Source organism: Callithrix jacchus, chromosome X, assembly GCF_049354715.1.
Source record: "Callithrix jacchus isolate 240 chromosome X, calJac240_pri, whole genome shotgun sequence".
NCBI classification, from domain to species: Eukaryota; Metazoa; Chordata; class Mammalia; order Primates; family Cebidae; genus Callithrix; species Callithrix jacchus.
This window is the reverse complement of record NC_133524.1, coordinates 37,968,668-37,983,528: the sequence shown is the minus strand read 5'-3', so window position 1 is coordinate 37,983,528 and position 14,861 is coordinate 37,968,668. Positions and strand designations below refer to the sequence as shown.

General features: G+C 44.3%; 1 protein-coding gene across 4 annotated transcripts in view; it reads left to right on the top strand.

Moving 5' to 3' along the window:
- Positions 1 to 626: 626 nt before the first annotated feature.
- LOC103790211 (lanC-like protein 3) overlaps positions 627 to 14,861 on the top strand; it is a 132,389-nt gene continuing 118,154 nt past the window's right edge. For all 4 annotated transcript variants that reach the window (XR_013531577.1, XR_013531578.1, XR_013531579.1 and 1 more), the window contains exon 1: positions 627 to 1,551. Coding sequence is in view for 1 of the 4 variants with exons in the window: in XM_078363011.1 (XP_078219137.1) it covers positions 979 to 1,551 (573 nt within the window). In the remaining 3 variants the exon portion in view is untranslated. The remainder of the gene's footprint in view (positions 1,552 to 14,861) is intronic.

The following is a 14,861-nucleotide window of genomic DNA, read 5'->3' as shown; positions in this document are numbered from 1 at the left end:
GGGATTACAGGCGTGAGCTTATTGAGCTTTTACAATGCACGAACGGCAGGAGGGGACTGCCCCTTCCTTGCCTTAACCCGGTGTGTTTCTTTGAGATTTTACTCCTGTATACTCTAAGAAAACAATCCAAAAACCAAAGCTAGGAAAAACGTTTCTGTATGGGGTATTTCACCGTTTCAATGCATTCAACACGATGTACTCAAATGCTCCAGCTTTTGGGACTGAAGCATTCATAATGAGAACTCCGAAGCGACCAAGATAAAATACAAACTTCAAAGAAGGCGCCCAGGTTTTTCCTGGTACTCAAGCCTAGTTCAGTGGCTCCTCAAACTTTAATGTGCATGCGAATCACCTGGGGACCTTGCTAACTATTTAGATTTGGATTCAATAGGTCTGGAGCGAAGCCGGAGATGCTGCGTTTTTCACATGCTTATATGATGTTCTAAGCCAAGGACCACACTGTGAGTGCGCAAGGGACTGGAGACCGTCACCTCCGCCGCCAGGAGTGTGTATGCTGAGTCTCTGCGTTCCAGATCAGTGTCCCGCACGTCCCCGGCCTTCCGCCAGGAGGGGAGGAGCCGGGGGCGGAGCGGGAGGAGTGGCGCGGGCCCCGCGTGGGTCCTGCCAGAGATGGCCTCGGCCCCTTGGAGAGGCAGCCGAGCTGCGTCGGCGCAGGAGGGGGCGGGTTCGGCGAGGGCGCGGCCTCTGAGCGGGGGGGGCTCACCGCACGCATCCCCCGCGATAGCCCGGGCCACTCGGGAGCCTCGCGGCAGCCCGGCGCCCCACTTGGCCATCCGCCCCTTGCCCGCCTACTCTTGTCACCTCCCGTCTCACCCTTCTCGCTCCGTCCCCGCCGCAGACACCGCCTCACCATCCGAGTGAGCGCCTCAGAGAGCCGGAGGTGGTGTGCGGGGCTGCAGGGCGCGACCTCGAGCGGTCCTTAGCTCCACACTAGCACTAGGGGGCACGGGAGACAGCATGGACTCCAAGCGCTGCTTCGCCAATCGCTTCGATGACTACCAGGGCAGCCTGCTGGCGGGCCAGTGTGAGGAGGCGGTGGCGCCCTTGGTCACAGCCACCATCGAGCGCATCCTCCAGGAACTTCCCCCTCTCGGGGGCGGCGCCGAGGCCCGAGGAGCGACGGCCGCTGCTAGCGGCTGCCAGGGGGGGCTTTACGGCGGCGTGGCCGGGGTAGCCTATATGCTCTACCACGTCTCGCAGAGCCCGCTCTTCGCCACCGCCCGGGAGCGCTACCTGCGCTCGGCTAAGCGCCTCATCGACGCGTGCGCCCGCGCTGAGGAGTGGGGCGAGCCGGACGCCGACACCCGCGCTGCCTTCCTGCTCGGGGGCGCGGGAGTGTACGCTGTGGCCACGCTCGTGTGCCACGCCCTGGGCCGGTCCGACTACGTGCAGCCGCTGGGCAAGTTCCGGGCTCTGTGCGCCGTCTGCGCGCCGGTCTCCTTCCTGGAGTGCGGCTCCGACGAGCTGTTCGTCGGCCGCGCGGGCTACCTGTGTGCCGCGCTGGTGCTCAAGCAGAAACTCGCCCAGGAGGTAAGAGGTAACTCGGCCGCGGGAGGGCGCTCGCCGCCTACCCGGCGGCCTCCCTTGCCGGGACTTCCTGGCTCCATCCGCACTGACCCGGGTTGCTCTCCTTTAGTTACTCTTCCTGTGGCGCTAGCATGTATTTCTTCAGTCCCTTCAGGTCTGTCTCCTGCTCCTGTCCGTCTTCTTTCCTGTCTGTCTGCAGCCTCTCGTTTGTCGAGATTCGGCGTCTCTGCACTTTGCCGCTGTTTTTATGCTGAACGTGGCATCGCCCCAGATGCCTGTCAGCTTTCTGGGGGGTGACAGTGTGGCCCTTTCAAGTGAGATGAAAACCTCAGAAATGGAAGGGATTTCCTTTCCTTTGACTCTGCTGCGAAAAGCTGAGGCATCCTCGAATGTTACAGGGCCAGGAAGTAGGGGCACTTTTGGGGGCCGATGTGGAGGTTAGTTGCTTCTGGAGCCCTGGGTCTGTAACCAAGAATAACTGCTCAGCTGTGAGGCTGTTGTGTTTACTGTCTTGCTGACTATTCAGTTCAACCCATGGCTCTTACTAAATGCATGTCTGGTAGGAGTGTCCCCTTTAAAAGTACATAAATGTAGACGGAAATGTACCCCAGTGTGGTTGTATGTCCATTATTTCACTTAAGAGTATTTGCTTAGAATGGGCAAGACCACAGCTTACTTGACCGGGCAGCTTTTCTTGATGAGTAACTTGACAGCGGCTCCTAAAAGTGAATTGGTTTTCACATACAGATTTTTTCCTGGACTCACTTTGAAATCAGCATGTGGTTATTAGAAGAGAACATGCCAGTTCCTGTGGAGTAGGAAAAAAAGCAAAACTCTGAGGGATCATAGTAACTAGAAAGGAGAGAGAGTCTCTTTCATTCATAATCCACTGGAGCCAAGTATTGTTCTAGGCAGGAAGGGACACTTTTAACTCGGCTTTATTTAGGTGAGAAAGGCGTTTGAAGAAAAAGGTATATAGAGTGTTTTAAGTGAGTAATTAACCTCGGTAACCTTTGCAGAGGCAGACAGGGTTTTAAAATTATTATTATTTATAGCAGGTGAGGCTGATTCAAGTGAGAAAAAAGAGTAAACAATGTGCACCTCGTTAGCTGGGCAGCAAAGGTCTGTGTCACAGAGTTGTCTTGAAATAGTTCGCTCTGCTTCTGAGTCACTGTTAACTGCCAGCAGTTTTTCAAATGCCCTTCCAGTTGTAGAAAACCTTTTAGAAGGCCACAGAGACATTTACATATCATTTGCATACATTTGCATCTGCTCCCCTCACCCTGTAGTCCTGCAGCAGGGGATTTAAAAAAAAAAAAAAATTTTTTTTTTCAAATTGCTTTCCTTAATCCTGCCTCTTCCCCTTTCCATGCCTTCAGGCCTTTTCTCTAGAATGGAATGGGAAGGGTGCCTGACCACCAGGTCACACAAGTGGAAGCAGACCAGAAGGACTCTGCCCCAAAACTGGTGGTTTGGGCCAGTCGGCAACACTGATCCACAAAGACATTTATTAAGACCTCCCTTCTGCCCTCCTGCCAAACCAGGTCTATTTTTTTGTATTAACCGAGTTGAGGTGCAGGGTCCCATCCCCTGCTCCCAGGAGATGGAACAAGCTTCAAGGATAAAAAAAAAAAAAAACCACTACCATCAGCTCTTAACCAGAGCAAACCAGTTAGTTCCAGTGCCAGCTGCAGCTGTGGCAATTCAAGACTTTCTGGCTTGAAAGGCATAGGGCAGGGGCTAAGCACGTCAGGCTGGAAGCCCTTTGAGGGGAAAGTACAAGTTTTAGACTCCATCCTCACCCTCCAAGTCCTAGCCAGCACAGGGCTTTGCCCTCAGTAGGTGATCCATAAACCTTGATTAAATCAAATTGTGAATTTGTATCATTTTTCTCTAAATAATCTGTCAGTATGTCCTGAATTTCTTTCCCTCCGACGTCATTTGTATTCACATTCCTCCAGCAGTTCCCTCAGTTATCACTCTAATTTAGATCCTCCCCACATTACTTGGCACATCTTTGCCACCTGATACATAGTTGAAGGACTGAATCACCATATATTGGGATTGGTGCAATATACTTGGAGCTAAAATCTCCCCCTCAAGCCATTCCATCCACCTCTAAGAAACCAGTATTTCAAAAGACACTTTTGATTGTTATTTCCCTGCTCAACACACTGCAATGGCCCCCTATTCCTTTTCCTCCAGTGGCTTGTCATCTCACAGCTAAAGTTATGATTCTCAAAATTAGCCGAGAAGGCTCCACATGATCTAGCCTACACACCTACTCTACTTCTTGCTCACTCTTCTTCAACCGCACCGTCCATCTTACTGTTTTCGTTACTTTCCTGTCTCAGGGTGTGTGTTCTGACGGTTCGTTCTACATGGAACACTCCCCCTAGATATCTATAGCTAGATGTCTGACCCTGTATAGGATTTTTTTTTTTTCTTTTTGAGACCTGGTCTCACTCTGTCACCCAGGCGGGAGTGCAGTGGTGCAACCACGGCTGACTGTAGCCTCGACCTCCTGGGCTTAGGTGATCCTCCTACCTCAGCCTCCCAAGTAGGTGACACCACGGGCATGCGCCACTACACCTGGCAACTTCTTTTGTATTTTTTTTTAAGAGACAGAGTTTCGCCATGTTGCCTAGGCTGTTCTGGAACTCCTGGGCTCAATTGATCTGCCCGCCTCAGCCTCCTAAAGTGCTGGGATGACAGTCATGAGCCACTGGGCCTGGCCTTGTAGAGGTCTTTACTTCCTCAAATGAGGCCTTTTCTGACCACCCTATTTAAAAATGCAACCCCACCCTTAATTTATCCCCCTTGCCTGATTTGTTTTACTTAAATTGTTTATTTTTGTCTTCGCCGATTAGAACGGAAGCTCCATAAAGGTAGACATTTTTGGTTTCATCGATGTTCATTGCCAAGACTGCCCGACATATTTTTATATACCCAGATGTGTGTGTGTTTGCAAATATCACTCAATTTTAGTGGTGTGCCATTTATCAGTATTTTCCTTTATGGTGGTGGTTTTTGGTCAAGTTTAAAGAAATCATTTCCTCCTGCCAAAGATTTAGTAAATATTTGTTAAATGGATGGACGAATGAATGAATGAATTCTAGTTTCTTACAGGATTTTTTCCTTGGCTTAAGCTCAACCAATAAAGCAGTGCTTCTTAAACTTTAGTGTGCATAGGAATCACCTGCAGATCTTGTAGAGCTGCATTTCTTACAAGTTCCTTGGTGATGCTGATGTTGCCGGTCTATAGAGCATGCTTTGAAGAGCAAGGTGATACAATGGTGGATAGGTTTTGGTGTTATAACCACCTCCTCTATTAAGGCATACTATAAGACACCACTCTATAAGCTTGATATGTTTATAGTTTAGAATGCTGACTACTATATCCTACCTTTCACTCTAAAGATCCACAAGAGGAATTGCTCTCAGAATGTAGAGACAGAAATAGTTGTGTGACTCCTGAGGATTGAATTTCAAAACTCTTCAAAGTATTGCATGTAACTGATTCTGTTTCTCACTCTGTGTTGGCCGCTAGGGAGTTTATGGCTAGAATTGTGGTCCGTATAAGCTATTATACCATACCTTATCAGATCTATTTTTATGTGTAGATGTTTCCCCTGGGTTTATCTAATTTTTCTTCCTTAGTTTACCCTTTTCTGGACTTTTTTGCCTTTTATTTGCTTTTGTTGTTTGTATTTAGGTTTACAAGATTCAGATATAAGAAAAAGATGTATGTGTGTGTAGCAAGGGACAGAGAATCCCTCTCTCCAGGCAATGTATTTTTATTTAACTTGGCCTTCCTGGAATAGTTCTGAGGACTGCTTAGGCAGATATCCTTGAGCAGTGGGGCACTGAAGTCTCAAGAAATCCTGCCATAAAAACTGGGTCCAATGGGCTTTCCACTGATTGGTGGAAATGTAGCGGACAATGACGGAGGGATTAGGGGGAGACCTAGGATCTCAGTTAAAATAATAACTCTGCCACTGAATGATCTAGGAAAAATATTTTTAACATTGCTGAGCCTCAATTTCCTCCCCTGTAAATTGATTAGTAAAAGCTGCCTCATTGACTTATTCTGCTTTTCATTCGTCCATTCAGTGAATGTCAGGTTTCTACATGGTGTGAGGTCACTCACTAGATGCTGCGGTTCAGTAGTGAACAAAAAAATAAAAGTCTGTTGGTGAACAAAGAAAATAACATCAGTCCTTTTAGATAAGTGCTCTTAAGGGTGTAATCAGGAACTGAGGACAGGTGGGAAAGCAGAGGGCTGCTGTTTGGTAGGAGGGCTTCTCTGTGGAGGCAATGTCCTAGCTTATCACTAGAGCATGGGAGCCGAGTGGCTGCTCTATGAACAGGTATTCCAGGCAGAGGGCAAGAGCCCCTAAGGTAGGAAATGGCTTGGACATTTCAAAGAAATGGAAGGAGGCTAGCATGCCTGGAGCAGAGAGCAGGGAATAGAGGAGTTTGAAACCATGGAAGGAAATATGAGCAGGGTAAAATCAGATCCTGGCGGGCCAAGTTAGTCAAAACTAGGAGTCTGCATTTGTTTCATGTTTAAAGGAGGAAATATCTTGATCTGACTTACTTTTTAGAAAGGTCACCCTGGTTTTCTGTATTAAGAGGGATTGACGAGATTAACAATGATAACGACGAGGACTGGTTGTGTGAGGTCTAAACCTCTTTTGTGCCAAGGACTCCTTGTCAGTCTGGTGAAACCTATGGGACCTCTTCTTAGAAATAATATTTTTAAATGCATAAAATAAAACACACAGAATGACAAAGGAAGTCGATCATATTGCAATCTTGTTACCAAAACATTTTTAAAATGTGTCATGCAGTAGCGTATGTGCTCCTTTATTAACACATTACATTAGATTAAACAGCAGGTTTTTTTTTTTTTATGTTTACGCCTGCCAGATGGCAGAGCCTTTATTTGTCACTGTATTTCTTTTCTTTTTTTTTTTTTAATTTTTTATTGGATTATAGGTTTTGGGGTACATGAGCAGAGCATGCAAGACAGTTGCGTAGGTACACACATGGCAGTGTGCTTTCTTTTCTTCTCCCCTTCACCCACATTTGGCATTTCTCCGCAGGCTATCCCTGCCCACCTCCCCCTCCCACTGGCCCTCCCCTTTTCCCCCCAATAGACCCCAGTGTTTAGTACTCCCCTCCCTGTGTCCATGTGTTCTCATTTTTCATCACCCACCTATGAGTGAGAATATGCGGTGTTTCATTTTCTGTTCTTGTGTCAGTTTGCTGAGGATGATGTTCTCCAGATTCATCCATGTCCCTACAAACGACACAAACTCATCATTTCTGATTGCTGCATAATATTCCATGGTGTATATGTGCCACATTTTTCCAATCCAGTCTATTATCAATGGGCATTTGGGTTGATTCCAGGTCTTTGCTATTGTAAACAGTGCTGCAATGAACATTCGTGTACATGTGAACTTATAGTAGAACGATTTATAGTCTTTTGGATATATACCCAGTAATGGGATTGCTGGGTCAAATGGAATTTCTATTTCTAAGGCCTTGAGGAATCGCCACACCGTCTTCCACAATGGTTGAACTAATTTACACTCCCACCAACAGTGTAAAAGTGTTCCTTTTTCTCCACATCCTCTCCAGCATCTGTTGTCTCCAGATTTTTTAATGATCGCCATTCTAACTGGCCTGAGATGGTATCTCAATGTGGTTTTGATTTGCATCTCTCTGATGATCAGTGACGATGAGCATTTTTTCATATGATTGTTGGCCTCATATATGTCTTCTTTCGTAAAGTATCTGTTCATATCCTTTGCCCACTTTTGAACGGGCTTGTTTGTTTTTTTCCTGTAAATCTGTTTGAGTTCTTTGTAAATTCTGGATATCAGCCCTTTGTCAGATGGGTAAACTGCAAAAATTTTTTCCCATTCTGTTGGTTGCCGATCCACTGTAGTGACTGTTTCTTTTGCTGTGCAGAAGCTGTGGAGTTTCATTAGGTCCCATTTGTCTATTTTGGCTTTTGTTGCCAATGCTTTTGGTGTTTTGTTCATGAAGTCCTTGCCTACTCCTATGTCCTGGATAGTTTTGCCTAGATTTTCTTCTAGGGTTTTTATGGTGCCAGGTCTTATGTTTAAGTCTTTAATCCATCTGAAGTTAATTTTAGTGTAAGGTGTCAGGAAGAGGTCCAGTTTCTGCTTTCTGCACATGGCTAGCCAGTTTTCCCAACACCATTTGTTAAACATGGAATTCTTTCCCCATTGCTTGTTTTTGTCAGGTTTATCAAAGATTGTATAGTTGTATGCATGTTGTGTTGCCTCCGGTGCCTCTGTTTTGTTCCATTGGTCTATATCTCTGTTTTGGTACCAGTACCATGCTGTTTTGATTACTGTAGCCTTGTAGTATAGTTTGAAATCCGGTAGTGTGATGCCCCCCGCTGTGTTCTTTTTGCTTAGAATTGACTTGGCTATGCGGGCTCTCTTTTGGTTCCATATGAAGTTCATGGTGGTTTTTTCCAGTTCTGTGAAGAAAGTCGATGGTAGCTTGATGGGGATGGCGTTGATTCTGTAAATTACTTTGGGCAGTATAGCCATTTTCACGATATTAATTCTTCCTAACCATGAACATGGAATGTTTCTCCATCTGTTTGTGTCCTCTCTGATTTCGTTGAGCAGTGGTTTGTAGTTCTCCTTGAAGAGGTCTCTTACGTTCCTTGTGAGTTGTATTCCAAGGTATTTTATTCTTTTTGTAGCAATTGCGAATGGCAGTTCGCTCTTGATATGGCTTTCTTTAAGTCTGTTATTGGTGTAGACGAATGCTTGTGATTTTTGCACATTGATTTTATATCCTGAGACTTTGCTGAAGTTGCTTATCAGTTTCAGGAGTTTTTGGGCTGAGGCAATGGGGTCTTCTAGGTATACTCTCATGTCGTCTGCAAATAGAGACAATTTGGCTTCCACCTTTCCTATTTGAATACCCTTTATTTCTTTTTCTTGCCTGATTGCTCTGGCTAGAACTTCCAGTACTATATTGAATAGGAGTGGTGAAAGAGGGCATCCTTGTCTAGTGCCAGATTTCAAAGGGAATGCTTCCAGTTTTTGCCTATTCAGTATGATATTGGCTGTTGGTTTTTCATAAATAGCTTTTATTACTTTTATTACTTTGAGATACGTTCCATCGATACCGAGTTTATTGAGGGTTTTTAGCATAAAGGGCTGTTGAATTTTGTCAAATGCCTTCTCTGTGTCAATTGATATAATCATGTGGTTTTGTTTTTGGTTCTGTTTATGTGGTGAATTACATTGATAGACTTGCGTATGTTGAACCAGCCTTGCATTCCCGGGATGAATCCTACTTGATCATGATGAATAAGTTTTTTGATTTGCTGTTGCAATCGGCTTGCCAATATTTTATTGAAGATTTTTGCATCTATGTTCATCATGGATATTGGCCTGAAGTTTTCTTTTCTTGTTGGGTCTCTGCCGGGTTTTGGTATCAGAATGATGTTGGTCTCATAAAATGATTTGGGAAGGATTCCCTCTTTTTGGATTGTTTGAAATAGTTTTAGAAGAAATGGTGCCAGCTCTTCCTTGTGTGTCTGGTAGAATTCGGCTGTGAACCCGTCTGGACCTGGGCTTTTTTTGTGTGGTAGGCTCTTAATTGCTGCCTCGACTTCTGCCCTTGTTATTGGTCTATTCATAGTTTCAGCTTCCTCCTGGTTTAGGCTTGGGAGGACACAGGAGTCCAGGAATTTGTCCATTTCTTCCAGGTTTACTAGTTTATGCGCATAGAGTTGTTTGTAATATTCTCTGATGATGGTTTGAATTTCTGTGGAATCTGTGGTGATTTCCCCTTTATCATTTTTTATTGCATGTATTTGGTTGTTCTCTCTTTTCTTTTTAATCAATCTGGCTAGTGGTCTGTCTATTTTGTTGATCTTTTCAAAAAACCAGCTCTTGGATTTATTGATTTTTTGAAGGGTTTTTCGTGTCTCAATCTCCTTCAGCTCAGCTCTGATCTTAGTTATTTCTTGTCTTCTGCTGGGTTTTGAGTTTTTTTGATCTTGCTCCTCTAGCTCTTTCAATTTTGACGATAGGGTGTCAATTTTCTCCTCATATGGGCACTTATTGCTATATACTTTCCTCTAGAGACTGCTTTAAATGTGTCCCAGAGGTTCTGGCACGTTGTGTCTTCGTTCTCATTGGTTTCGAAGAACTTCTTTATTTCTGCCTTCATTTCGTTGTTTACCCAGTCAACATTCAAGAGCCAGTTGTTCAGTTTCCATGAAGCTGTGCGGTTCTGGGTCTGTTTCTGAATTCTGAGTTCTAACTTGATTGCACTATGGTCTGAGAGGCTGTTTGTTATGATTTCAGTTGTTTTGCATTTGTTGAGCAGTGCTTTACTTCCAATTATGTGGTCAATTTTAGAGTAGGTGTGATGTGGTGCTGAGAAGAATGTGTATTCTGTGGATTGGGGGTGGAGAGTTCTATAAATGTCTATCAGGTTTGCTTGATCCAGGTCTGAGTTCAAGCCCTGGATATCCTTGTTGATTTTTTGTCTGGTAGATCTGTCTAGTATTGACAGTGGAGTGTTAAAGTCTCCCACTATTATTGTGTGGGAGTCTAAGTCCTTTTGTAAGTCCTTAAGAACTTGCCTTATGTATCTGGGTGCTCCTGCATTGGGTCCATATATGTTTAGGATTGTTAGCTCTTCTTGTTGTATCGATCCTTTTACCATTATGTAATGGCCTTCTTTGTCTCTTTTGATCTTTGTTGCTTTAAAGTCTATTTTATCAGAGATGAGAATTGCAACTCCTGCTTGTTTTTGCTCTCCATTTGCTTGTAAATCTTCCTCCATCCCTGTATTTTGAACCTTTGTGTATCCTTGCATGTGAGATGGGTTTCCTGGATACAGCACACTGATGGGTTTTGGCTTTTTATCCAATTTGCCAGTCTGTGTCTTTTGATTGGTGCATTTAGTCCATTTACATTTAGGGTTAATATTGTTATGTGTGAATTTGATACTGCCATTTTGATGCTAAGTGGCTGTTTTGCCTGTTAGTTGTTATAGATTCTTCATTATGTTGATGCTCTTTAGCATTCAGTGTGATTTTGGAATGGCTGGTACTGGTTGATCCTTTCTATGTCTAGTGCCTCTTTTAGGAGCTCTTGTAAAGCAGGCCTGGTGGTGACAAAATCTCTGAGTACTTGCTTGTTCGCAAAGGATTTTATTTTTCCTTCACTTCTGAAACTCAGGTTGGCTGGATATGAAATTCTGGGTTGAAAGTTCTTTTCTTTAAGAATGTTGAATATTGGCCCCCACTCTCTTCTGGCTTGTAGTGTTTCTGCCGAGAGATCTGCTGTGAGTCTGATGGGCTTCCCTTTGTGGGTGACCCGACCTTTCTCTCTGGCTGCCCTTAGTATTCTCTCCTTTATTTCAACCCTATTGAATCTGACTATTATGTGCCTTGGGGTTGCTCTTCTTGCAGAATATCTTTGTGGTGTTCTCTGAATTTCCTGCAATTGAGTGTTGGCCTGTCTTGCTAGGTGGGGGAAATTTTCCTGGATGATATCCTGAAGAGTATTTTCCAGCTTGGATTCATTCTCTTTGTCCCCTTCTGGTACACCTATCAAACGTAGGTTAGGTCTTTTCACATAGTCCCACATTTCTTGGAGACTTTGTTCATTCCTTTTTGCGTTTTTTTCTCTAATCTTGGTTTCTCGTTTTATTTCATTGAGTTGGTCTTCGACTTCAGATATTCTTTCTTCTGCTTGGTCAATTCGGCTATTGAAACTTGTGCATGCTTCGCGAAGTTCTCGTATTGTGTTTCTCAGCTCCTTTAATTCATTCATATTCCTCTCTAAGTTATCCATTCTTGTTATCATTTCCTCAAATCTTTTTTCAAATCTTTTCTCAAGGTTCTTAGTTTCTTTGCATTGATTTAATACATGATCTTTTAGCTCACCAAATTTTCTCATTATCCATCTTCTGAAGTCTAATTCCATCATTTCGTCACAGTCATTCTCCGTCCAGCTTTGTTCCCTTGCTGGTGAGGAGTTTTGGTCCTTTCTAGGAGGCGAGGTGTTCTGGTTTCGGGTGTTTTCCTCCTTTTTGTGCTGGTTTCTTCCCATCTTTGTGGATTTGTCCGCTGGTTGTCTGCGTAGTTGCTGACTTTTCGATTGGGTCTCTGAGTGGACACCCTGAATGTTGATGATGAAGTATTTCTGTTGCTTGGTTTTCCTTCTACCAGTCTAGCCCCTTCACTGTATGAGTGCTGAGGTCCGCTCCAGACCCTGCTTGTCTGGGGTGCACCTCTAGCAGCTGTGGCACAGCGAGGGATGCTACTAGTTTTTTTTCTGCTATCTTTGTCCCAGGATGGTGCCTGCCTAATGTCAGTCTTTTGGATATAGAGGGGTCAGGGAGCTGCTTTAGGAGACAGTTTGTACTTTATAGGGGTTTAATTGTTGAGCTGTGAGCTGTGTTGTTCATTCAGGGCTGTTAGGCTGCTATGTTTGATTCTGCTGCAACAGATCTCATTAAAAAAACCCTTTTTTTCTTCTCAAATGCTCTGTGTTGAGGGGTTTGGGCTTTATTTTTGGATGTCCGTTGAGGTCCTGCCCAGCTAGGATGCAGACTAGCCACTGTTTGTTGTGAGGCTCACCCTGGCTCAGCTGTTCTGCTGTTCTCCGCCACTCCCTGCGGTGGAGTCTCTCTGTTGTAGCGGGTTGCCTCGGTAATGGCAGGCTGCATCAGCAGTGGGCGTGTATCTCAGTAGGGACGGGTTGCCTCGGCAACGGCTGGCTGCGTCAGCAATGGGCGTGTATCTCAGTTTGGGCGTGTTGCCTCGGTAATGTTGGCCGCCCCTCCCCCTCAGAGCGTCTCGGGCCGTCTGCACGGGGCTTGTTTGAAATCGCGGTTTTGTTCGTCCCACTGGGCCAATCCTAACGCTCTGTTCCTGCAATCCCCTGGGCTGGCCCACTGTCCAAGTCTAGCTCAGTCTCAAGTCCAGCCCTCTCACGTCTCCGGTTGCCGGTTCAATGGGGCACTCAGACAAGTGCGCCCTGTGGGGAGCACTGTGTAGGGCCGGTTGCCGCCACCCCGGCTGCCGGCTTCGCCAGGCGGAATATCTGCCTGGCGTCCCGCGTCTCCTCTTCACTTGGGAATTTTCCCGTTCCGTGGGCAACAAAGATCAGTCTGGAAATGCAGCTCAGACTCACCTCTCCGCCGACACAAGGAGAACTCCAATCCTGGGTTGTTCTCACAGCGCCATCTTGAGTCCTCAGAGCTAAACAGCAGGTTTAATATAAAGCTTTTGAAACGGTGATGAGAGCCAATGATATTTTGAGGTATCATCCACAGCTGCAAGTGTGGAAGATGCATGTCTATGATTTCTACAGGTGACAGAGTCACAAGTACAACTAGTAGTTTGTGGTTTACATTTGTAACAAAATGCTAAATTGTTTAAGTAACATGGGAAATATATAGATGTGATCATAAAATAATTCCCTAGCCAAAGGAGACTGGTTTGGAAGTTGCTGTGATGACCAGTCCTAGGTAAAATACCTACCACAGTGCTTGGCACGTAGTAGCTGCTTAATGGAATCAGTGGTAGCCTTTTTCCCTAATACTAACAGAAAACATTAGGTAATTCTGAGAATCAGAATTATATCTTTCTGCTGTGATTTGAAAACAACAACAGCAAAGTATTGCAAAGTTGTTAATTGGGTCCTTGGCTCCTTTCTAAGGCAGGTGGTTGGGAGCTGTGGAAGAGGCAATGCTTTTAGCTGTAAATAACAAAATGTCCAATAAAAAGTGATCTAAATAATAGGAATGTTTATTACCTCACTTAGCAAGCAGTGGAAAACTAGGCCACTCCAGGATTGTTTCAGCAACTCAGGAGAGTTATCCAATTCCAAACTCTTTCCAGCCGTTTCCTCTGCTGTTGTCCGTGTTTGGGCTGTTTCACCTTTCAATGTTGTAAAATGGCTGCTGTCATTCCAAACATCAAGTTCCCCTAACTGAAGTAGTGAGGGAAGGTCTGAGGCTTTTTCCCCCTGCATCTTTTTCTAAAGTCATATAGAACATTCTGTCCTAGAATTTCCCTTCTGACTCATTGCCCAGCACTTGGTCATTAGCCAGTTCTAGTTTCAGGGAGGCTGGGAAGGCTAGTGTTTTTACTTTTAACCTCTATTGGTTAAAATTGGTACACAGGTACTGACAAGAAAAAAAGGAGAAGGAAATGGCTGTTGGGTGGACGCCTTTTGGCGTCCCTTGCCAAGGTCTGTCATGTGACCTCCTTTATCCGTTCGCTTTTCCTCCCTTTGGTGTTTCTCTTCCCTTTTCCAGGTCACCTCTGTGTGTTGTGACACCTGTAAGATATCTTGTTTTTGCTGTCAGCTAGCTGTCAATTAAATAAAAGCTAAGATATTAACTATAAATTAAGATTTAAACTAGTAAAGTTTAAATCTATAGGTATATTTTATGGCAACAACTGTAGTTTTCCTTTTTTTTTCTTAAAAATTATCTCTCATCAAAAATCTAAAACAAAATGGGTCTTTAAATTGTTTATTTAAAATTCGTCTTAAAAGTTAACATTTTGTTTCCTTTCTGGAAGGAAACTTTCCTTTCCTTCCGTCTCATATATCTCTTTGACTTTGACTTCCTTTCCCACTTTTAAGGGCTCCTGTGATTGGTCTTTTCTTATCTGGATATTCCAGGATAATCTCCCTTTCTAAAGATATTAATTTTAATCATGTCTGCATAGTCCTTTTCTCATATAAAGTGACATTTTTAGAGGTCTCAGGGGTTAAAAACCTATATTTTATCCATTTATAGAAATTATCAAAGTATACATATACAGCTTGCTTTCTTGCTTAATGTACATTGTACATCTTTGCATATTGTATAGAGGGATGTGACATTCTTTATACTGGTTCCATTTAATGGATATACTCTAACCCTTATTTTACGGACATTTAAGTTGACTCAAGTTTTTTCTTTTTCTTTTTTTTTGCTATCACAAATAAATAGTGCCATAAATAATATACATGCATATACATATACAGTAGTCCTCCCGTGTCTGCCAGGGATATGTTCCAAGACTCCCAGTGGATGCCTGAAACCATGTATAGTACCAAGTGCTATATATACTGCCTTTTCTACCTGATACCTGAGACGCCTAGAGACACATACTAAGTGACCAAGTGCTGAGACTAGCTTGGTCATAGAGAGCCCAACCCAGGCAGTGCTGAAAGAATTAAGAAACAAAGATCGAGTGCAAAACTGGGGTCAGAGTGGGGCCATCAGGGATC